General features: G+C 42.5%; 2 protein-coding genes across 2 annotated transcripts in view; one reads left to right on the top strand and one right to left on the bottom strand.

The window, feature by feature from the left end:
• Window positions 1-14336, top strand: part of KLB (klotho beta) — a 35019-nt gene extending 20683 nt beyond the window's left edge. Inside the window, exons 3-5 of the mRNA XM_008140223.3 lie at window positions 1163-1431; window positions 8070-9213; window positions 12631-14336. Of these exons, the coding sequence (XP_008138445.2) occupies window positions 1163-1431; window positions 8070-9213; window positions 12631-13019 (1802 nt within the window). The 3' untranslated portion in view covers window positions 13020-14336. The remainder of the gene's footprint in view (window positions 1-1162; window positions 1432-8069; window positions 9214-12630) is intronic.
• Window positions 14337-19185: 4849 nt separating this feature from the next.
• Window positions 19186-23554, bottom strand: RPL9 (ribosomal protein L9). Its single transcript, XM_008140225.3, has 8 exons — window positions 23536-23554; window positions 23043-23089; window positions 22838-22953; window positions 22212-22307; window positions 20918-21050; window positions 19807-19887; window positions 19520-19634; window positions 19186-19275 (listed from the first exon to the last, which is right to left on the bottom strand). The coding sequence occupies exons 2-7, from the start codon at window positions 23086-23088 to the stop codon at window positions 19528-19530; spliced, it is 579 nt and encodes a 192-aa protein (XP_008138447.3). The 5' UTR covers window position 23089; window positions 23536-23554; the 3' UTR covers window positions 19186-19275; window positions 19520-19527.
• Window positions 23555-23573: the final 19 nt, after the last annotated feature.

Here is a 23573-nt window from a genome sequence, read left to right as displayed (position 1 = left end):
AAAATGTATCTATTTCAAACATCAGTGATCTCCAAGAAATCTCTTGGTCAGGATTTTCTGCCTTTTAGGAAAAGGGTGTCAGTGATAAAACCCAAAAAATGCACCCTAGCCAGTTTGGCTCAGTGGATGGAACATCGGCCCACAGTAAAGGGTCCTGGGTTCGATTCTGGTCAAGGGCACGTACCTCGGTTGCAGGCTCGATCCCTGGCCCTGGGTGACAACCAATCGACGTGAGACACGTTGATGTTTCTCCATCTCTCTGTCTCTCCCCCTCCCTTCCACTCTCTCTAAAAATCAATGGAAAAATATGCTTGGGTGAGGATTAACAACAACAACAAAAATCAAAAGTGCAGGAGTGAGGCATTTCTCTGAGAGAAATGGAAGCTGTTAGTAAAAAAAAAAAGGTTCCTGATTGATTTTGAGTCTTTGTTGCTTTTATGGCTGCTGTTGATTGTCATATCTCAGGTTTACCCAATTCCTAAAAGTCACTGAATCAGCACTGTAAAGTTAGAAAGACCCTGAGAGATCATCTTTTCCAAACTTTTCTGTTTACACATGAGGAAACTAAAGTCAAGAAACTTGCCCAACAGCACCCTCCCTTCCCCTGCCCCTCGGCCCAGTGCGTGCTTGTTCTCTTACATCACTGCACGACTTTCCCCTCCTTATATTTACATCCACTTATGTTCATGCTCAAAGCGAATTTTTCAGTCCCTGAAGGACAGTTTCATAGAAGATAGTTTGTCCACAAACGGGAACCAACCCAAGCTTGAAATGAGAAACTCTTGGTCATAAGCAGACATTTGTCCCAACGAGTTCTGGGAACTGCCATGCCCTCTGACACAGATCTGCACACGGAGTCTCAGGAAAACGTTCAGTTTGATGCTTTGACTGTGTGGTTCACTTGCTGGGGGAGGACCATCCTGGATGGAAAAAAGTAAGTGCTGCTTTTCAAGGATAAACATGAATTTTCTATTTGATCTAATGGGCCTACAAATTGGGCAAAAGGTTGGTTTCACAACACGATGTCCCCCTGGCCTGGTGTTAGTGAAGCCATAAACATGAACGAGTGTGTTTAGGCCTCCAAACATCTCTGATCTCTCTCTCTCTCTCTCTCTCTCTCTCTCTCTCTCTCTCTCTCTCTCTCTCTCCTTTCTCTCTGCAGCAATAAGGTTTGATGAAATACGAGTGTTTGGTTACACTGCCTGGTCTCTCCTGGATGGCTTTGAATGGCAGGATGGCTACACCACTCGTCGAGGATTATTCTATGTGGATTTTAATAGTAAACAAAAGGAAAGAAAGCCCAAGTCCTCAGCACATTACTATAAACAGATCATACGAGAAAATGGTTTCGCTCTAAAAGAGTCCACATCCGATGTGCGGGGTGAATTTCCCTGCGACTTCTCCTGGGGTGTCACTGAGTCTGTCCTCAAGGTAAGTGGCTACTTCACTGTAAGGTGGGAAAAAATTTTATAGGCTTTTGTTTTGCCAAAAGTAAATTACTAAGTGGCCCTTTATTTAAGTCATCCCTGCTATTTGATAGATTTAGGTAATTTGCCTTATAAGGTCTCTATATCCCAGAGGGGCCTCCCCACACGTCTCATTCCTCACCTTCTTCAAATATTTACTCAAATGTCACATTCTCAAAAAGGCTTCCTTCCACTCCAAAAAATCATAGCCCCATTACTATCACCTCTCATCCCACTTTCCTGCTTTATTTTTTTCGTATAGCACTCATCACTCCCTAACATATTATGGACTTTACACATTTTCTCCTTCTCCAGGTTATATTTATTTATTTTTTTTAAAATATATTTTATTGATTTTTTACAGAGAGGAAGAGAGAGGGATAGAAAGTTAGAAACATCGATGAGAGAGAAACATCGATCAGCTGCCTCCTGCACACCCCCTGCTGGGGATGTGCCCGCAACCAAGGTACTTGCCCTTGACCGGAATCGAACCTGGGACCCTTGAGTCCGCAGGCCGACGCTCTATCCACTGAGCCAAACCGGTTTTGGCCCAGGTTATATTTATTGAAATATAAGTGATATAACAACATTGTGTAAGTATAAAATATACAGCTTTTGTTGATTTGATAATTTATATATCACAAAATGATTACCACCTCCACACCATCACACAAGTACCATTTCTTTTCATGGTAAGAGCCCTTCAGATATACTCTCTGCCAGGACGGTGGGGCTCAATGGCTCAGCATTGACCCACGAACCAAGAGGTCACTGGTTCAATTCCTGCTCAGGGCACATGCCTGGGTTGCGGGCTCGATTCCCAGCATGGGGCGTGCAGGAGGCAGCCGATCGATGATGTTTCTCTCTCATTGTTTCTATTTCTCTATCCCTCTCCCTTCCTCTCTCTCTAAAAATCAATAAAAACATATTTTTTTAAAAAAAAATCATACTCTCTTAGCAACTTTCAAGTATATAACACAGTATTATGATATGAACTATAGTCACCATGCTGTGCCTGTTAATCTTATAGCTGGAAGTGTGTACCCTTTGACAAATATCTTCCCACTTCCCCCCCACTCCCAGCCCCTGGTAATCATGTCACACATTCTCCTTATTTATCACCCGTCTTCCCCACTAGAATGCCAACTTTCTCCGCATGAGGGGGGAGATGTTTGAGGCTTTGCTGCCAGCTGTGTGCATGCCTTACTGGAGAAGCTCAGGCTCAATACATAGTGAATGAATAAGGTCAACTTGTATTGTCGTTAATCCTCACCCAAGGATATTTTCCCATTGATCTTTCAGAGAGAGGGGAAGAGAGAGAGAAACATCAATGTGAGAGAAACACATAGCTGGGTTGCCTCCTGCATGAGCCCTGACTAGGGCCCTGGCTGGGGAGGAGCCTGCAATCCAGGTCAATGCCCTTGACTGAAATCCAACCCGGGACCCTTTGGTCCGCAGGCCAACACTCTATCCACTGAGCCAAACCGCTAGGGCAGTGGTCGGCAAACTCATTGGTCAACAGAGCCAAATATCAACAGTACGATTGAAATTTCTTCTGAGAGCCAAATTTTTTAAACTTAAACTTCTTCTAACGCCACTTCTTCAAAATAGACTCGCCCAGGCTGTAGTATTTTGTGGAAGAGCCACACTCAAGGGGCCAAAGAGCCGCATGTGGCTCGCGAGCCGCAGTTTGCCGACCATGGCGCTAGGGCAAAGTCAACTTTCAGAGCCAGGTAAGACCTTAGGGACCCCCTGTTCCAGATCCTTCATTTTATGAATGAGGAAAGTGAGATGTATCAATTAATAATTGATACCGAAGTGACTTGCCCAAGGTAACACAAACAGTGGCAGAACTGTAACAGGCCACCCTCAAGCCCCCAGAGGCAGAGTGCTTTTTCCAAAATAATAACAACTATTTTAAGCCCTTAATATGTGCCAAGCATTTACCTAGATGTATGCAAGTTGTCTTCAGCTAATCTTAAACCCCTCATTTTATAGGCAAGGAAAGTGAAGTTTAGGGAAGTTATGTAATTTGTCCAGGTTCCCCAGATCTGTCTCCTGACCACTATAAGACCTCACAGCACCACACTATTGCCTGTATTCTAGAAGCAAATGGAAAGACAACAAGATGTACAAAGATGGGGCCAGACAAAAGGGCTCAAACCATAAGTAGGCAGTGTTCGCAGGTTATGAATCTCAAACCCTGTCAACAGTTAAACAAGACTTTAGTAAAAGCTCTGAAGTGATAAAAGGAGAAACATACGTAGAACCACACAGACACAGTGACTCACCTTCAGCTCGGGTACCCTACAGAGCCACCTGCTTACCCAGTTCCTGTCTCCTCCTCCACACAGCAGTCAGACAGCCATCTCTTCCCTGCCACTTCAAGTGGGTTTATATTTTTCAAAATTCCAGGCCTAGCGAAGAGAGATCCAAAAGAGACAGGAGTTCCTGCCTGTACATGACCCAACCTGCAATTTCCTCCTCCCCTGTCTGAAGACCTCCATCTGTTTCACATTGATTGGTGATGTGAATGCCCCATTCTAAAGACCCTATTCCTCGTCTCAAGAGCTGATCACTTGGGTCAGGGGAAAGTAATTCTGCAATTAACTAGGTCTGGGTTTGATGCTCACACCTGCAGCCCAGCAAGAAGTCAGCTCTCTTTGAATTTGAACTAAGAGTGGAAGTTGAATCGTTTGCCAAGAAAAATTAGGATGCTTTCTGACATTTCAGCCAGAGGACGTATGAATAGATGCTGCGTTGGCAAAAACTAGATGTCTCTATAGGAAGACTGACAAAATGAAAGTATCACTTTAAGAATGTTATTGTGCCACATGTGACAAAATGAATGGACCTAGAGGGTATTGTGCTAAAGCAGTGGTCGGCAAACTCATGAGTCAACAGAGCCAAATATCAACAGTACAACGATTGAAATTTCTTTTGAGAGCCAAATTTTTTAAACTTAAACTTCTTCTAACACCACTTCTTCAAAATAGACACGCCCAGGCCGTGGCATTTTGCGGAAGAGCCACACTCAAGGGGCCAAAGAGCTGCATGTGGCTCGCGAGCCGCGGTTTGCCGACCACGGTGCTAAATGAAGTAAATCAGAGAAAGACAAATACTGTATCATTTCATTTATATGTGGAATCTAAAAGACTAAACAAATGAACAAACAAAAACCAAACAGACTCATAGAGAGTACAAACTGATAGTTGCCAGAGGGTTGGGAAATGGAGAGATTGGCAAAAAGGTGAAGGGGATTGAGAGGTACAAACTTAGTTGTAAATAAGTCACGAGGCTACAATGTACAGCATAGGGAATACAGCCAACAATGTCACAATAACTTTGTATGGTGACAAATGGTTACTAGATTTTTTGTGGTGATCACTTCGTAAGGTATGCAAATGTCAAATCACTATGTTGTACACCTGAAACATCATATTGTGTCAACTGCACTTGAATTTGAAAAAGCTTTACATCCCAAAATGAAAATATATTACTATGCCTACTCCCACATATCCCCACCTTATACCCCCTCACCCCACCTCTTAGCATTCTTTCCTCCTCCAATGTTTTGTTTTGAGAAATTTCAAACTAGTACAATAAACACACATATTCCCCTCATCAAGACAAATCAACTGTTAACATGTGGCCACATTTACTTTCTCTCTCTCTCTCTCATTATAATATTATCAAACCAGAAAATTTAGTATTGACTCAATATCATTTAATGTACAATCCATATTCAAATTTTCCTAAATGTTCCAAAAATGTCCTTTATAGATTTTTTTTAATTGATGACAAACAAGGATAACACATTAGCTTTCATGTATCTTTAGCCTCTTTTAATTCAGAGCAATCCCCCCAACCTCACAGCATTGACTTTTTTGAAGAGTCCAGGCCAGTTGCTTATAGAATGTCTCATGGATTTCTGATTGTTTCTTTATTAGATTCAGTTAACCATTTCTGGACATAATAGTACATAGACGATGCGTATCACATCAGAGGGTACATGATGTCAGCTTGTTTCATTACTAAAGATGTTAGTTGAAGTAGTCATCACCAGATTTCTTGGTTAAGGTGGCATTTGCCAGATCTCTTCATTGAAAAGTATATTTTCCATTTGTAATTAAAAAGTAATCTGATGGTGATACTTTGAGACTGTATAAATATCCTATTCCCCAATAGCATTTTACCCAATGGTCTTAATACTGATTCATAAATCTTGCCTGAATTATACTTCGTAAATTGCAAAATGGTGAATTTATCTTGTTTCTTTTTATTTATTGATTTTAGAGAGAGAAACATCGATTTATTGTCCCACGTATTTATACATTTGTTGGTTGATTCTTGTATGTGCCCTGACCTGAGATTGAACCCACAACTTTGGCATATTGGGACAATGTTCTAACCAACTGAGCTACCTGGCCAGGGCCAAAATGGCAAACTTCTAATTAGATTATTCCGTCTACATTTATTATGTGTGTGTGTTTTTTAATTCAGTGTGTTATGACACATTGTTGTCATTGTTTCATTATTCCTTTTGATGGTCAAATTATCTCAAATTTGGCCAATGGGACTCCTTTAAGCTGCTCCTGTCTTTTTGACATTTCCTTTTCTATTCTTAAGCACTTCCTTATTTTTCTGGCACAAGATGTACCAGCATCACCTCATTCTCTTCCTGCCCCAGGCCTGGAAAAAGCCATATTCCGCCAAAGCTCAGGATCCTTTCAGTGGGGAATAATTTAGAACCAAGCTCTGGGAGCTAGGGTTGAGATCAAGGTGCATTATCTTTAACTAGATCTGTTAGCAGATTAATCACACACCACTTGCTAAGACTAATGCTTTCTGGAGGTTTTTAAAAGTAAGACATTTTCATTTAATATTGCCTTACCGTATGGCAAGATTGCCCTTTGTAAACACCCTATCATTACCAGGATGCTCTGACGTTTCAAGACACTGAAACTGGCCATCTAGGCTAGGAGGATTTTACTCAAATAATTATATACAGATTTAACTTCATGCTCACCTGATCAGTGTTCTCTCAGCTTAATGTTCTAGATAACTGGTTGACAGATGGCAAGTGAGCAGTGATATGGTTTCGTAATTAGACTATGAAAAATGACACATGAGAAAACAATTAGAGGGAAAATATTTACCAAAGGTTAATTATCATTTTTTCCAGGTGCACTTAAATTCAGCCATGGGGAGAAAAGTACTTTAAAACAAGAACTTAAAACAAGTCATTTAAAAAAAATAAAAACACAACTTTTACTTTCTCTTATTAATCTTGAATTTGGAAATGTTTTTTCTTAAGCCCTCTTCTGTTATAATTTAGCCTAACGGGCAATTATTGCAACCAGGGAAAACTAAACCCAAGTCATGTCTAGTTTATGTTTGTACAGTGCTTTAGAGTTGACAGAGCACTTTCCCAGAGTCACTGACTCCTCACAGCACACCTGTAAGGTGAGTGAGATTGAGCGGTCACTATACAGGGTGGCCAAGCCTGAGTTTCAAAGAGAGTCCAGGGCTATCTCCTTGGGAGGAGTAGGGAACGAGACACCCTCAGACCAAAGAGTCAACTTGGGAGTTTCTGGGGAGTATTTTACTGTCCTTTCTCATCGTATCCAAGTACCTCGCATAAAGAGGGTGTTCAGTATTCTCCTGGTGGATGAGTAAATGCTATGTTTTCACAGGCACATGGGTGGGGAGAACAGAATGATGCATATGCGATGATATCATTTGACTTTTCAAATAGAAGAGGGTGTTAGAGATTTGCATTCAGCAAATGCAAGGGGTCATTCTCTACCCCAGTGGTTCTCAACCTTCCTAATGCCGCGACCCTTTAATACAGCTCCTCATGTTGTGGTGACCCCCAACTATAAAATTATTTTCATTGCTACTGCATAACTGTAATTTTGCTACTGTTATGAATCGTAATGTAAATATCTGATATGCAGGATGTCTTAGGCGACCCCTGTGAAAGGGTCGTTCGACCCCCAAAGGGGTCGCGACCCACAGGTTGAGAACCGCTGCTCTACCCCATCACACAGGCTTCTTTTAGGAACTTTGGCTGGGATCAACTAGCCTCCTCTAACCCAAAGTGCTGACCTCAGCGAAATCCTCTACACTGGAATTTTAACTTTGCTTCCATTTATGGCAGCCTTTAAAGGGTCCATCTTTCGTGATTCTTTTCAACTGAGAGTACCAAGCCAATATCCTGATGCATTTGAATGAAATCACATGAGACCCCATCATCTGACCTGGGTTTCTAGGACAAATTAACTGGGAAACAGCCTCTCAGGGTTTTCTGCAAAACAGCTTTTATTTCCACGCTAAGCCCTCCTAGGTGTGGTTCCTTCCTTAAGTCTTCTGGTCTCCCTGGGAAATTTCAAGGGCTAGAAGAGAGGACCATCCACCAGGCCTCTTCCATGACCTCACCAGAACAGCTGGAACATTATAAAGGACATACTCATCATGTATCTTCTCTATTGTCAGTGAGAGGCAAAATAAGAGCAGGCCCTTCTCCCTCTCAGATGATGCATGCTGACAGCCTGTCCACGGGGGTGTACTTGACCTGAATGTGCTTGTTTTTTTTCACAGCCAGAGCTGGTGGCTTCCTCCCCACAGTTCACCGATCCTCACCTGTACGTGTGGAATGTGACAGGCAACAGACTGTTGCAGCAAGTGGAAGGAGTGAAGCTGAGAACACGGCCGGGTCAATGCACAGACTTTGTCAGCATCAAAAGACAGGTTGAGATGTTGGCAAGGATGAAAGTCACCTCCTACCGGTTTGCTCTGGACTGGCCCTCCGTCCTTCCCACTGGCAACGTGTCCACGGTGAACCGACAAGCTCTGAGGTACTACAGGTGTGTGGTCAGTGAGGGCCTGAAGCTCAACATCGCCCCCATGGTCACCTTGTACTACCCGACCCACGCCCACCTCGGCCTCCCCACGCCGCTGCTGCAGAGCGGGGGGTGGCTGAACCCATCCACGGCCCAGGCCTTCCAGGATTACGCCGGGCTGTGCTTCCAGGAGCTGGGGGACCTGGTGAAGCTCTGGATCACCATCAACGAGCCCAACCGACTGAGTGACATCTACAACCGCACTAGTAACGACACCTACAGGGCAGCGCACAACCTGCTGATGGCCCACGCGCTGGCCTGGCACCTCTACGACCGGCAGTACCGGCCGGCGCAGCGCGGGCGGGTCTCGGTGTCTCTGCATGCGGACTGGGCGGAGCCCGCCAACCCCTACGCGGACTCGCACCGGCAGGCGGCGGAGCGCTTCCTGCAGTTCGAAGTCGCCTGGTTCGCGGAGCCCCTCTTCAAGACCGGGGACTACCCGGTGGCCATGAGGGAGCACATCGCCTCCAAGAACAGGCAAGGGCTCTCGCGCTCCGCGCTGCCCCGGTTCACCGAGGAGGAGAGGCGGCTGGTCAGGGGCGCCGCCGACTTCTACGCCCTGAACCACTTCACCACCCGGTTCGTGATGCACGCGCGCCAGAGCGGCAGCCACTACGACGCGGACAGGGACGTCCAGTTCCTGCAAGACATCACCTGCCTGAGCTCCCCCACCCGCCTGGCCGTCCTGCCCTGGGGGGAGCGGAAGGTGCTGAGCTGGATGCGGAGGAACTACGGGGACCGGGATGTCTACGTCACGGCCAATGGCATTGACGACCCAGCCCTGGAAAGGGACGAGCTCCGCAAGTACTACTTAGAGAAGTACGTTCAGGAGGCCAGGCAAGGTGAGGCTCGCGGGGGCCGTCTCAGGTACAGTGAAGTATGTCGTTCCCAGCTCCTGGGAACCGAGGAGGCGGGGAGCCCTGGCCGGTGGGCTCCGTGGTTAGAGTGACAGCCCCGCGCACTGAAGGGTCGCAGGTTCTATTCCCTGTTGGGCACCTGCGGGAGGCAACCAGTCCGGAGGCAACCGGTCTTTGTCTCTCTTAAAACCGATGTTTCTCTCTCTCCCCCTTCTTCCTTCCCTCCCACTCTCTCGGTAAAACAATGGGAAAAATAAATATCCTCTGGTGATGATTACCAAAACTAGAAGAGGGGAGTAGGCTCCTTAGTGACAGTGTTAGCTCATTATGGAAAATTTGGCAAGTATAGAAAAGTATTTTTTTTTTTTTAAATAATCACCTGAAATCCCATTCCCCAAAACCTAGACTTGTGCTTGCTAGACATGTTTAATACAATTGAGCTCATGCTGTAATGCAATCTTGTACGCAAGTTTTTAATATCACATTATAAATGTGTTCCTTGTTAACATTACCTTCATGGCTCATGTACAGCAGAAATGGGTACCCAGCCCTGAGGGCTTACGTCTTGGCCCCTGAAGGAATACATCCCACCCCCATTGACAATTTTAGACCTAATATAGTACAAACTATGGAAGCAGACCTTCACACACACACCCCCACACACACACCCCTAAAGCAATACTAGGACTGGTATTGCATTTGAAAGCAGAAAGTCAGGAGATCCAGAATAAGAGAAAATACCTTTATTTACAATACTGGGTATTTTAATTTTTTCTTTTTAAGGAAAAAGTTGCATTATTTTTCTGGGGCATACATGAGAAAATTAATGTTATGGTCAAATTCCTGAGACACTAGCCAATAAACATTGTGAATCTACAAAAAAAAAAGTGGAGATGGTGAGAAGTGGATATATATTTTTAAAAATATTTTAATATGTTTTTATTGATTTCAGAGAGATGAAGGGAGAGGGAGAGACAGAAATATCAATGATAAGAGAATCATCAATTGGGATGCCTCCTGCACACTTCTTACTGGAGGGATTGAGCCCACAACCCAGGCATGTGCCCTGAACTGTGACCTCCTGGTCATGGATTGACACTAAACCACTGAGCCACACTGGCTGGGCAAAGTGGGTATATTGTTAAGGTAAAGTCAATAGGATTGCATGTGAGAAAAGAGTGAAAAATGATTCCAAGGTTTTGGCTTGAGTAATTAAAAGAATGAAGTAGCCCAGCTGGCATGGCTCAGTGGTTAAGTGTCAACCTATGAACCAGGAGGTCACGGTTCAATTCCTGGTCAGGGGACATGCCCAGGTTGCAGGCTCGATCCCCAGTGTGGGGCATGCAGGAAGCAGCCAATCAATGATTCTCCCTCCTTCTCCCTTCCTCTCTATAATCAATACAAATATATTGGGGGGGGGGGGGGGGAAGTGGCCATTTATTAGGTTAGAGGAGACTAGTAGGCACATTTTTGGAAATGAATTGATGTTGCAGTTTGAGATGTCTATTATAGACATCCAATTAGAGATGTCAAGTAGGCTAATAGGTGTAAGTCTCAGGTTCAGAGGAGAGGTCTAGGCTGAGATACATATTTGGGAGCCAAGAAAAAAATGGATGGTATTTTTAAAAATAGGTCTCATTGAAATCCCTCAGGGAGCAAGGATAGAAAAGGGGGGTCTGAGTTCTGGGACACTTCAGTATTCAGAGGTCAGAGATGAGAAATCAGCAAAAATCAATGAAGAGGACATACTGCTGTAAAAGATAACCAACAACCTATTTATATGGAAACTAGAGGCCCAGTGCACGAATTCGTGCACAGGTGGGTTCCGGGCCTGTCAGGGGGAGGAGGAGACGGCGGGAGGTTGGCCAGCCAATCCACCCTGATTGGGGCCGATCAGGGCTGGCTGGGGGGAGGGGCCCCCAATTGGTGTGTGTGGTGGGGATGATCAGGGGCAGAGCTGGCTTGGGGGAGGAGCTGGCCCCGCCCCCAAATGGGGGAGCCAATTGGGGACCAGTGGCCTGGGGGAGGGGTCATGGGTGGTTGGCCAGTCAGCCCTGCCCCTGATCAAGGTGGTGGGGGCCCATCTGGTGGGGGCTGATTAGGGGTAGGGCCCATCGGGGGCGGGGCTGGCCAGAGGGAAGGGCCCTGGGAAGTTGGCCAGCTGGCCCCATCCCAGATTGGGCCAGTTCACTGGCTGCAGTGGGCGTCATAGCGACTGGTCATTCCGGTCACTGGCTTTTTATATATATAGATGATCTAGGAGTGAGGGAAGATACATGAGAAAACAGATGGAGTAATGTCCTTGAGTAGGCAAGAGAAAATAAACTTCAAGTGTAAGTGGAGGAATCAGCCTCCTCCAAGAGCAGACAAGTCAACCAGAGTAATAAGAAGGCAGAATATATGTGTGCAGATGCCAGGTAGGTAGATATTTTTGGAGGATTGAAGAAGTTCCCTGAGCACTTCAGTTTTTCAGTGAAGGAGGAAGGTCATTACTTCAAAGCAAGAATGACAGAGGACCCTTAGCTAGTTTGGCTCAGTGGATAGAACGCTGACCTGAGGACTGTGGGTCCTGGGTTTGATTCCAGTCAAGGGCACATACCCAGGTTGGAGGCACAATCCAGTCAGGGCACATGTGGGAGGCAACCAGTCGACGTGTCTCTCCCCCTCCCTTCCACTCTAAAACTCAATGGAAAAATATCCTCAAGTGAAAATCAGCAACAAAAAATAACTCCCCCATAAAACCATTAAAAAAAAAAAAAGAGAGTGAGTGACTAGGGGAAACCAAGTGTGGTTATAGGGCAACACTAAGGGCACATTTGAGGTTTGGAATCAGGACAAACAGGTAAGATTTTTTTCCCTATGAACAAGTGATAGTTAAGTCCTTCATGGCATCAACTCTCAGATTTGCTTTTCCCTCCAGCTGTGTTTGTGTCATTTATAAATCAAAGTTTTACTTCAAATTTCTTTTTTAAACTTAACTGTATATATTTTCACCACCTTTGTATCAATTACAAACGAATATAAAAGTCCTTTAGCATGGGCCATGTGTCACTGGTTCTATTCCCAGTCAGGGCACATGCCCAGGTTGCTAGCTTGATCCCCAGAAGGGGGTGTGCAGGAGGCAGCCAATCAATGATGCTCCTCTCACCGAGACTGGTTTGGCTCAGTGGATAGTGTCGGCCTGCAGACTCAAGGGTCCTCTCTAATCAATGTTTCTCTCTCTCTATCCCTCTCCCTTCTCTCTCTAAAAAAACATTTTTTAAAAAGACCTTTAATGAAAAATCACCCTTTTTTATGGGCATGGGTTTACCTTGTTTCAATGAAAACTAAATTCTTATTCAAAGGTGTGTTATAGTCCATTTATGGTTAATAATGTTCATTTCTGATATTTTTCTTTTTCAGCATACCTGGTTGATAAAGTCAAAATCAAAGGCTATTACGCATTCAAACTGACTGAAGAAAAACTTAAACCCAGATTTGGATTCTTCACATCTGACTTAAAAGCTAAATCGTCAGTTCAGTTTTACAACAAACTGATCAGCAACGGTGGCTTCCCTTCTGAGAACAATAGTCCTAGATGCAGTCAGACTCAAAGAAACACAGAGTGCACTGTCTGCTTATTTCTTGTGCAGAAGAAGCCACTGATATTCTTTGGTTGTTGCTTCTTCTCTACCCTGGTTCTACTTTTATCAATCACCTTTTTTCATAAGCGAAAGAGAAGAAAATTTTGGAAAGCAAAGAACTTACAACACATACCATTAAAAAAAGGCCACAAGAAAGTTCTTAGCTAAACTGATCCTACTTCTGCCTGCATGATAGAAAGCTTAAAAATTCACTCCAGTTCCATGTACTCATAATTTACAGAAGATATACCTATATTGTAACAAAGAAAATTTGAGATATTAGTGGTAGTCAAGATGATGACAATCGATCTCTCTTCTGTGTTTCAAATGTATTTTCCTTTAGGTGTCTTAATGTCAGTGAATTCAGTTCTTGGATCTGAAGATAAAGGCTTTGTCTAGACCAGCAATTATCATCCTTTTTCATCTCATGGCACACATAAACCAATTATTAAAATTCTGCAGCATACCAAAAAAATTATTTTTGCTGATCTGACAAAAAAAATGTAATTCTGATTCATTCACACTGGATAGCTAGTGTGTTGGCTGTTGTCATTTTTTTTGGCAATCTAAAGGAAAAGGTCAGTGCCCCTAAATAGTAAGGTATTGCATATTTTAAAAATTCTTGCAGCACACCAGTTAAAAATCACTGACCTAGACAATAAGCTATGAGAATTATCTGATACATTGTTTCAATGATGTTTTCCATCATTCTTCTTTTATAAATACCAAGCTACTTATCATAAAAAAAATTACTTTGAAAAAGTGCAACTTTGTTTTGTTAGACTCCATAGCAGAGATTTAAAACTCAACACTGGATGATCGGTGATATATTCTGTCACTTCTAACAAGGTGCTTTGCCATTGACAGGGTGGTTCTCAAATGGAAAGAAAAAACACAATAGGGTAGTGCTGTCTATAGCCAGTTACAGCATACTCTTAAGCACATCCCTTAGTTTTCCCCAATAGAAATACAAAGTATCTAATTTTGTGAGTTCTCTCCTTTTATTTAATGATTTTTTAAAAATAACATGTTAACCTCCATTAACTTGTCTCATGCAAAGATCGGAATACTAAGATGAAGGACAGCAAGACCCAAAATGCCTGTGAAGATGGAGAAGTCACCCAACCTCACAGTACAGCAAATCTCTTTAGACAAATTGACATTCCTCCTCACATGATTTTGTGGTAACAAAATCGTATCTAGCATACTTAGGAAATGTGTGACTAGCTCTCCCCTGAGGAGCTTCACTCTTCAGACACCGCATGCATGGACCTCTCAAGGTGTAGAATGCAGCCACATCTGAACCTAGCAACTGTGACTCTTTTGATGCAATCCAGAATGAGGAGCCTAAATGAGTTACAACTTTTTACATTGCAGCTGGGATTTAGTGAATTCTTAAGTCTAAACTGGAGTTTTAACTTTGTTAATTCTGTGCTTATTTGTTCAGTGTATTCTAATTGTTGGAGAAATAAATCTTGCATGTAAACCCAATTATGCCCATTTTCTTTCTTTTTGTTAGTCAACATTTTTTTTTTAAGATATATTTTATTGATTTTTCACAGAGAGGAAGGGAGAGGGATAGAGAGCTAGAAACATCGATGAGAGAGAGACATCGACCAGCTGCCTCCTGCACACCCCCCACCGGGGGATGTGCCCGCAACCAATGTACGTGCCCTTGACCGGAATCAAACCTGGGACCTTCCAGTCCGCAGACCGACGCTCTATCCACTGAGCCAATCCGGTTTCGGCCTGTTAGTCAACATTTAAACAACCACAGCAGCTAGTTACTAGCCATCCTCTCCAGAAATTCAGATTTTCTTATTTTACCAAGGTACATGCCCTTGACTGGAATCGAACTTGGGACCCTTCAGTCCGCAGGTCGATGCTCTATCCACTGAGCCAAACCGGTTAGGGCCAGATTTTCTTAAGTCAAAGGGAAATTCTTCAATTCAAAAAGGCCTGGTAGGAATATTAACCTAAATTAAGGCAATTGTAATTGTTTTCCAGGTCCTCCTCTATCAGAAGCCAAATTATGTATATGACATTCTAATTGACAATAAAGAATAAGTTTCAAAGATACTATAAAGAGGTAACAATTGATCAAGTAAATGCCAAAGGAATGAGAAATCAGTTTGCTCTTTGGTTGGCCAAATTCAAATAGTAAGTTTTGGCTATTGCTTTTTGTCATTTGTCTTGCACTCAGTGAACCCACTCCTCCAACCGTGGCTGTTTTTAGGTTATGCAAGGAATTTGATTATTTTCTTATGAGCACTAGTGGGCCTGAAGGTATACACAACTAGTCAATTTATTTTAAATAGAGGCATTTAAATTCATCACTTGGCTCAGGTTTTTCCTTTGTGTCACATAGATTCATTCTGACCCGAGCTCCAGTGAATAGTCTTATAGGAAGTACCAGTTAAGAAACTATCAACTTTTCTTTTTTCCATTGATTTTTTATAGAATGGAAAGGAAGGAGGGGAAAAGAAACATCAATGTGAGAAACACATCCATTGGTTGCCTCCCACATGTGCCCCCACCCCACCGGAGCCGGGGATTGAACCTGCAATCCAGGCATCAAACCTGAGACCCTTCAGTGCGCAGGCCAACCCTCTAACCACTGAGGCATACCACCCAGAGTGAAATTCGATCCAACTTTTTAACCTGTAACATCGTTTTGAAAAATGCTTATTTTCCCATAGGAATAACAATGGAGCTAAGTTTAGGTTTTGCTTTTTTGGTTCTACTTTGTATCTTGTATTCATGGCATCAAGTCCATTAATCAAACTCACCATTTTTTTAAAAATATATTTTATTGATTTTTCACAGAGAGGAAGGGAGAGAGATAGAGAGCTAGAAACATCGATGAGAGAGACATCGACCAGCTTCCTCCTGCACACCCCCCACCAGGGGATGTGCCCGCAACCAATGTACATGCCCTTGACCGGAATCGAACCTGGGACCTTCCAGTCCGCAGACCGACGCTCTATCCACTGAGCCAAACCGGTGTCGGCAAACTCACCATTTTTTAAATGTCTTACATTTAGAGCTTAAAAATGTATTGTCCTTTTTCAAACTTGTTGCCTTGCCATAAACGCTTACAAATATGCAAATTCCAAACCCAATGCTTATAGTCCTCCCTTTCTGCCACTTGGGAAGTATTTCAACACCATTTAAGAATCTCTAAGCCTGGCCGGCATGGCTCAGTGGTTGAGCTTCGACTAATGAACCAGGAGGTCAGTTCAATTCCTGGTCAGGGCACATGCCCCGGTTGCAGGATCAATACCCAGCATGGGGCGTGGAGGAGGCAGCCAATCAATATCTTCCATCATTCATGTCTCTCTCTCCTTCTCCCTTCTACTCTGAAATCAATAAAAATATATTTTTAAAAATATTGCATTAAAATACAATTTATCTTGGTTATCCGTAGGTAAGTACTTAATGTGGCTCATGACCAATTATATTTACTATTTAGGTTTAGCTAAACTTATTTAAAAATCATAAAGGGTCAATCAGAAATGGTTGATAGCATTTGACAGAGTAAGATCTTCAGAGTTAAGTTTTTGAGACTTGCTGGGAAAATAAATCTTAAAAAAATCTAACTTGTTACAGTTGTACATGCAATATAACCATCTTTCACTAACAAGTCTTTGATATATGTGTATTGAAATATCACAACATAATTATGGTTTAAAGAGCTTCTGGAAAATGAGGTCAGTTTATTGTAACTGTTTAATTTTGAATGTAATTTATTTCAAATTAACTGTTAACAATTAGGTCAATTGTAATTGTAGAATATGAATGGGTTTGATGTAACTGGGTGCTGTGCCAACCAGATTAACTTCTCATTATAAAATATGTACTCCTCCACCTCAAAGTTGGGACAATACACAAGTGTTTATCCATGGAAGACCCAGAAGATATGAAAGACTTCCTTAGGGAGAACTTGACTTTCATTTACCACCCAAGTAACGAAATGGAAATCTCTCCTTGGCTACAACCAACCTCCAATAGTTATCTCCAGGGAAGGTCTCACCCTGCATACCAATCCACTTCACTCTTGGAGAAATCCCACTCACTCTCAGAGCTGCTACTATGGTCTATTACCCACACTCACTATTAACATTTCTATTGCTCTGTAATATTGTCACTTGAAAATTTCTTCCTCACATCCATCTCTGAAATCCTGTCAAAACATCTCCTTTACACTTCCACTGTTTGAATCTTTATAGATTGAACCTCCCTGGCAATCTGGGTACCACTCACTTGACAAATATGTGCCAAACACAGTTCCAGGTACTTACAATATGCCTATAGAACCCCACCCCTCTATGAAGGTTAAATTCTAGCATCAAGAAAACATACAATCAATACATGACAAAGTTAACTACAAATATTACATTGAAACAGGGTAGGGTATGCTAGGTTGGGGGTGAGGAGTGAGCACAATAGGGTGGTGAAGGTGGGCTTTCCTAAAATTTCAGGTCATTGGTGAGTCCAAAGACAACTTCCAAAAGGAAGGACAACTTGAAGCCTTAGGGGCAGCAATATTGAATAGAAAGGTCAGTTCAGTCAGTGTAAAAGGTAAGGGGAGGTTCAGAGTTTTAAAAAAAGCATTCCGGCCCTAGCCAGTTTGGCTCAGTGGATGGAGCATCCACCTACAGACCAAAGGTCCCAGGTTGGATTCTGGTCAAGGGCACGTATCTCGGTTGCAGGCTCCTCCCCAGCCTGGGCCCCGGTAGGGGCCCGTGCAAGAGGCAACCAATATATGTGGTTCCCCTCACATCGATATTTCTGTCTTTCCCTTTCTCTTCTGCTCACTCTAAAATTAATGGAAAATTATCCTTGAGTGAGGATTCAAAAAAAAAAAGCATTCTGGCTGCTGCTGAAAACATGGAGGAACAAAAGTAACCAGTTAAGACTATTACAGCCCTCGCTGGGTTGGCTCAGTGGATAGAGCGTCAGCCTGCAGATTGAAGAGTCCCAGGTCCCTTTCCAGTCAAGGACACGTACCCAGGTTGTGGCCTCAATCTCCAGTAGAGGGCATGCAGGAGACAGCCAATCAATAATTCTCTCATCATTGATGTTTCTCTCTCCCTTCCTCTCTGAAATCAATAAAAATATATTTTAAAAAAGACTATTACACCAATCCAGGCAAAATATTCAGGGATTTTGTTTCATTTCTACATTATGAAAAATTTCAAAATTTTATGTAATTAGGAATAGTATAATGAAGCCCCATCTAGCTTCAACAAATTATGAACTTGGAAATGATTTGTTTCACCTAAAATGCTGTCAGGAGCCAAGAGTTGGTCAAAGGATTAACTCTGACCTTCAGTAAGTTCAGGCCCACTTCCTCTTGCCTGAGGACAAAGCATTCCTTCTGTAGCCGCCCTTCAACCGCCACACCCTTTATCTATAGTCAGCACCCTTTACGATTATCTAGGTCAGCCCCCACCCCTCCTAGGCATCCACCCCTCTAGAAACCACATATAAGGAACGCTGTAAAAAATAAAATTTCGAGGCTTGATCAGAATCCCTTTTGTCTTGCCTCCATTCTTCTGCGTCCCTTGTCTGTCTCTCATTCCCTTAGGTGCGCCGCCTCGGTACCCCCGTTAGAAGACCCCGATGGCCGGGGCAAAATGCTATTCAATGCCTACCCCAACCCCACCTAAAATACTTCAAAGCAAATTCTCGATTTATCATTTCATCCATTTCTTAAACACCTAACCATCAAACCAAACAATATATATTTGAAGTGTGACACATGAAATTAGATTATGGAATGTTACCAGTTTTTTAAATATCAAAGACTAGGATAGGAAAGCAAATAGATGATGTAGGGTATAGGGTAAAGGATAACATGGAGAGGACCTTGGAGGACAGCAACTATCCTATATAATAAAGAGCTAATATGCTAATTAGACCAGACTGCAGAACAACCTTCTTAAAGGACCAGTGGGCACGATTTTTGTGCATCAGACCTCTAGTGTTTATAATAAACACAAATTAACTGCATCTCCCAATACTTACTAAGGGTGTACCACTTTGTTTCCCTTCGCAGAATAAGTTACTTGTATACAAATAATTCAGACACACTTGCCTCAGATTCAAATTCATGCCTCTGCAAAATTAGATACCTCAGGCCACCCCCCAGAATTCTGCATCCAATAATAAACAGCTACATAGTGTTGCCTGTCACTGGTATATTCTTGCCTTGATATTCTTTAAAAAAAAAAAAAAAAAGTAAGTCACTCTTCCCATGAAGTCGTACTAGAAACTTGACTGTTTAATAGCCAAATAGTTGGAATGATCAGTTTAAGAAAAAAGTCCCAAATCAATACAAGGCTTTTATTGTACATCTTTATAGTGTCACAAACAAGTGAGGCAAATCATTCGGCATCTTGGTGTTTCTATAACTGGACAACTGTAAAAAGAAATAAAAATGTCTGTAAATTTCCATCAAAATCCTTGCCCAGAAAAGTTATACTCTAAATCTAAAACATAGATTCACATTTTAAAATGTAAATGCAATTTCATTTATTGTCTGCCAAATTTACTGTTTCAGATTGCAACTCTTCATTTCTGCCACTATAACTAATAAAGTCTTAGTAAATTAAGATACCCCCAAGTAAAGCAATAATAAAACTTAAGAGACTGTAAGAACCTACCTTAGATCTTATTCATCAGCCTGCTGAACTGTTCCTTTTTCAGAAACATAGATACCATCCAAAAATTTTCTGATATCCTTGTTTTTAACTGTTGTGGCTTGCTGAATCAAAGCAGCTATAAGAGATAAGGCAATTACTTTACCAGCCAAACCCATCTTAAAACCTGAGTATTTTGAGCAAAGCTTTTAATTTAATTTCCACAATTATAAAAAGCTCACCAAATGAACAGAATACCACATATTCAACTATAATAGACAAAATTTTATAGGCATAATAAACATACAAACCTGAATTTGATACAAGTTCAATGTCATTTCCTTCAAGAATCAACTCATCTTTCTGGGCTTGAGATACTGAACAAGCAACGCCTAAAAGGGGAGAAGGTATTTTCATAGCGTCAACATACAATCAGATTAGCAGAGAAAATATTTAAATCAAGTAGCAATTTATTCCATTTAAAATTCCACAGACCAAATAAAGCTTCTCTTGAGAGAAGTTTTAGTTTTACAGGAGCTAATTTATCGGGGCCAAAAATCTTGTTTGTGTTCCTGCTTGAATGAATCTCTCCCATAGTAGTTACAAGCTAATTAAGGAGTAGGCAAGATGATATTCAGCTAGTATATTTTAGCAATATAAAGCTTGTATTCCCATCCCTCCAGACCCCAATGGAATAAAAAGCACCAAGAGCTTATAAATTTTAAAAGTTTCTACGCTCTGTCCGGTGTGACTCAGTGGTTAGTGTGTGGACCCTGAACAATAATGACCTGGGGTTTCCCAGTCAAGGGCACAAGGGAATGTACCTGGTTTGCTGCAGGTTCGATCCCTGGCCCAGTCTAGTTGGTTCAGGAAGCAACCAATCGATAGTTTCCTCTCTCTCTCTCCCCTTTACCCTTCTCTCCCTTCCACTCGCTTCAAAAATCAATAGAAAAATTATCTTCGGGTGAGGATTAATACACAATTTTCTAATGCCTCAGTGTTTATTATGTATCAGGCAAGAACTGCTCTAAGTGCACTTCAATTTTAGCTCATGAGATGTTCCCAATTTTACAAATTAGGAACATGACTTACAGAGCTAATTGGCCCCAGGTTGATTGTGAGGCCTCAGAATTGAACCTAGGTATTCTATGCTATTAACCGCTATTCAAATAGTCTTTTTTAGGATTTCAGTTTGCAGAGCAAATTAAACACAACTACCGTGCCCTGCAAACTACTCCAATGCAAAAGCCTTCAGGAATTACAATTGGTATAAAGCCTTTAATTAACACCAAGAGTTATTATAAGCATTATCAAAACAGATAATTCTGAAATAAATTTGGTTGTGTTCATAGCTAACCCAAACTACCACCCTTCACAAGTACAAAGGAAGTACTTCTGAACCACCAGAAGGTAAGCACATACCTGACCGCATCCGAACTCTGCGGATGTATTTTTCGCCCAAGAAATTTCTAATTTCAACAAGAGAACCATTCTCCTGAATAACGACGTTGATGGGGAAGTGAGCGTACACAGACCTCATCTTGTAACGGAAGCCCTACATTAAGTAAACAATTAGCAATGATGAGAAATTTGAAAGACAAGTTTTAAAAATTTGTAGGATACTTATAATTTAAAAATGAAACAGTCCTCACATAGCACTTGTTGTCCAGGTTTTATAACTGTCACCTGAACCAAGCTTTACAAAAATTTTATACACAAACATTTATTCCAATGCCTCCTCACTGGACTGTAAAGCTCCTTAAGGAAGCATTATGTATTTTTTCACTTACAGTTTACATACATATTATTTTGTATTAGTTTCAGGAGTACAGCATAGTGGTTAGACTATCATATACTTTACAAAGTGTCCCCCAATATTTCCAGTACCCACCTGCCACCATAGTTATCCCATTATTGACTACATTAAGGAAGCATTACTTTACTACCTCTTGTGCCCACAGCAATCAATGCTAGCTTCTTTGAATAAGAAACCCAAAGTCCTTTTCCTTGGACATTAGACAAACCTTTACTGAGTCACTAAGGTAGGACAGGTGGCAAGAATTGAGGATATTAAGACAGGCACTCTGCCCTCAAGAAACTTACTAGGTTAGGAGCAAGGGGTAAACGAAGGGAGACATGGCAAGATAGGCTTGTAATGGAGTGCAGGACCGGTTGCCATTACCAGGTGTACTCTAGGAGTTCAGACTTTTAATTAAAAGAAAAGCATTTCAGCAAAGGCAGAAGCATCAATTTTATTTTAAAGGCTGGGGAGAGGGATTTGGAAGAATAGTGATATCAAATAAGCTTTTAGGGAAATGAACAGGGAGCTCAGAAATTAGATCCATCTTTTCCTATCCCTATCCAGAGGCCTTGGCGGTGAAAGGCATACCCTAAAAAAAAAAATCAAAACCTACCCGAGGTGCTACAATTTGCAATAAAAGCAAAACAAAACACACCCTCGAGGTGTGAATCTAATTTTCTGTGAAAAACACCATCAGCCCCACTAGGACCATCTGGTCTTTCCTTGCATTGTTCACTTAACCCTAAACACTTAAAGGAGACCCTAAGTAAACACTTTTGCTAAGATCATCTTTTCCCACATTGTAGAGCTCAGAAATTTCAGTAAATCACATGCACAATTTATTCCCTACAGTAGACACTTATGCTGCCTAAAGTACAGCCACCCCTTAAAAAGTTGTCTGATCGATTTGCTTACCAGTGTAACACCCTTGATCATGTTCTGTACATGACTGCAGATAGTGCGAACTGTGGCCAGTTCCTTTCTATTTCCCCACCATTTGTCAACCCGGAGCTGTAACAGAATAAAAACTTTAGCAGATTCTTTTCAGTCATAAGCAACTTGAAAGAAAAGTCCATTTACCCAGATAATTACCCTACATTCTAACATTATGCCTAATTAAAAAACACATGCTTTTCAATGGGAAAGATGTAACCACATATAAGGACCTCAATAATTAACAGTTATCACTGTTCACCACAGGTACACAATTTTACAAAGGAACGACAACCCACTTCACTTCTAGAAAGCTAAAATGCTAAGTGCAGAAAAGTCTACTGGCGGATTCCGAAGATTCTTACAAAACAATCCCGAGGGACTTGCAACAGTTAAGACCTACCACTGACTAGCATGGAGCTTTATAGTCCACTCTTCAGAAACTTGGTTCAACTTCGCTGAAACTACCTACAATTTTTGACACCAAGTTTTCAGCTAAAACATTAAACCTCAATTCTGTCATTTTTAAAGCAGCCAAATATGATGTTATTAAAGCACAACCTTCCAAAACAAGCAATGAAGGTGTCAAACACACACAAAAACCTTACCCTCTTCTTTTTCTTTCCGAGGAGACTGAGCTCTACATTGATGTGGTTGAAGTCCCTCCGCAGGGTGCCTCTGGGGCCCTTCACGATAACTGTGCGCCCCTTCAGAGTGATGTCCACTAGGAAAGAAGGCATTGGTGAGGCGGCGGAGCCGGGGACAGAGCGCGCAGAAAAGGCGAAAGAAAAAGGCTAACATCAAGTCCCCTACCATTTTCTGGGATGTCCACAGTCTGATTGCTGAGAATGGTCTTCATCCTGAAACACAAACACTCGGGGTAAGAAGACCTGAGCAGGGCCAATTTTCGCCCAAACTACCCTGCCCAGAGTTTCTCATCTATCGGAGACCGGCAGGCAAAAATCCCGGGGAGGTCACGGGTGGACCAACCGGGAGAGAGGCGCCCCGTGCGTGCTGGCCTGCGAGCAGCAAGCCGGTATCACGAGGCCTCAACGGACTAACTCCGACCCGGCGCCACCCTTGGGAGCGCTATCAGCGAGGCGCCATCCCGGCAGGGCTGAGGGGCGGAGGTAGGCCCAATAGCCGGGACAGAGCTCGAATCCCAGCGCCGCCAAATCCAGATAGGGCTCGCCGCACGGGGGAACAGCCAGGATAAAGCCTCCGATCGCCAGACCGGCGCCGCTGGTTTTCCCAGAGCCGATGGCTTCAGATTCCCAAGCCCCACCGAATACAGACATAAGCTCACCTCGCAGTAGATGCGGCAAAGAGGAAGCGTCTTTCGTC

The sequence above is a fragment of the Eptesicus fuscus genome, chromosome 2 (genome assembly GCF_027574615.1).
Source record: "Eptesicus fuscus isolate TK198812 chromosome 2, DD_ASM_mEF_20220401, whole genome shotgun sequence".
NCBI classification, from domain to species: domain Eukaryota; kingdom Metazoa; phylum Chordata; class Mammalia; order Chiroptera; family Vespertilionidae; genus Eptesicus; species Eptesicus fuscus.
This window is presented reverse-complemented; position numbering and strand designations above follow the sequence as displayed.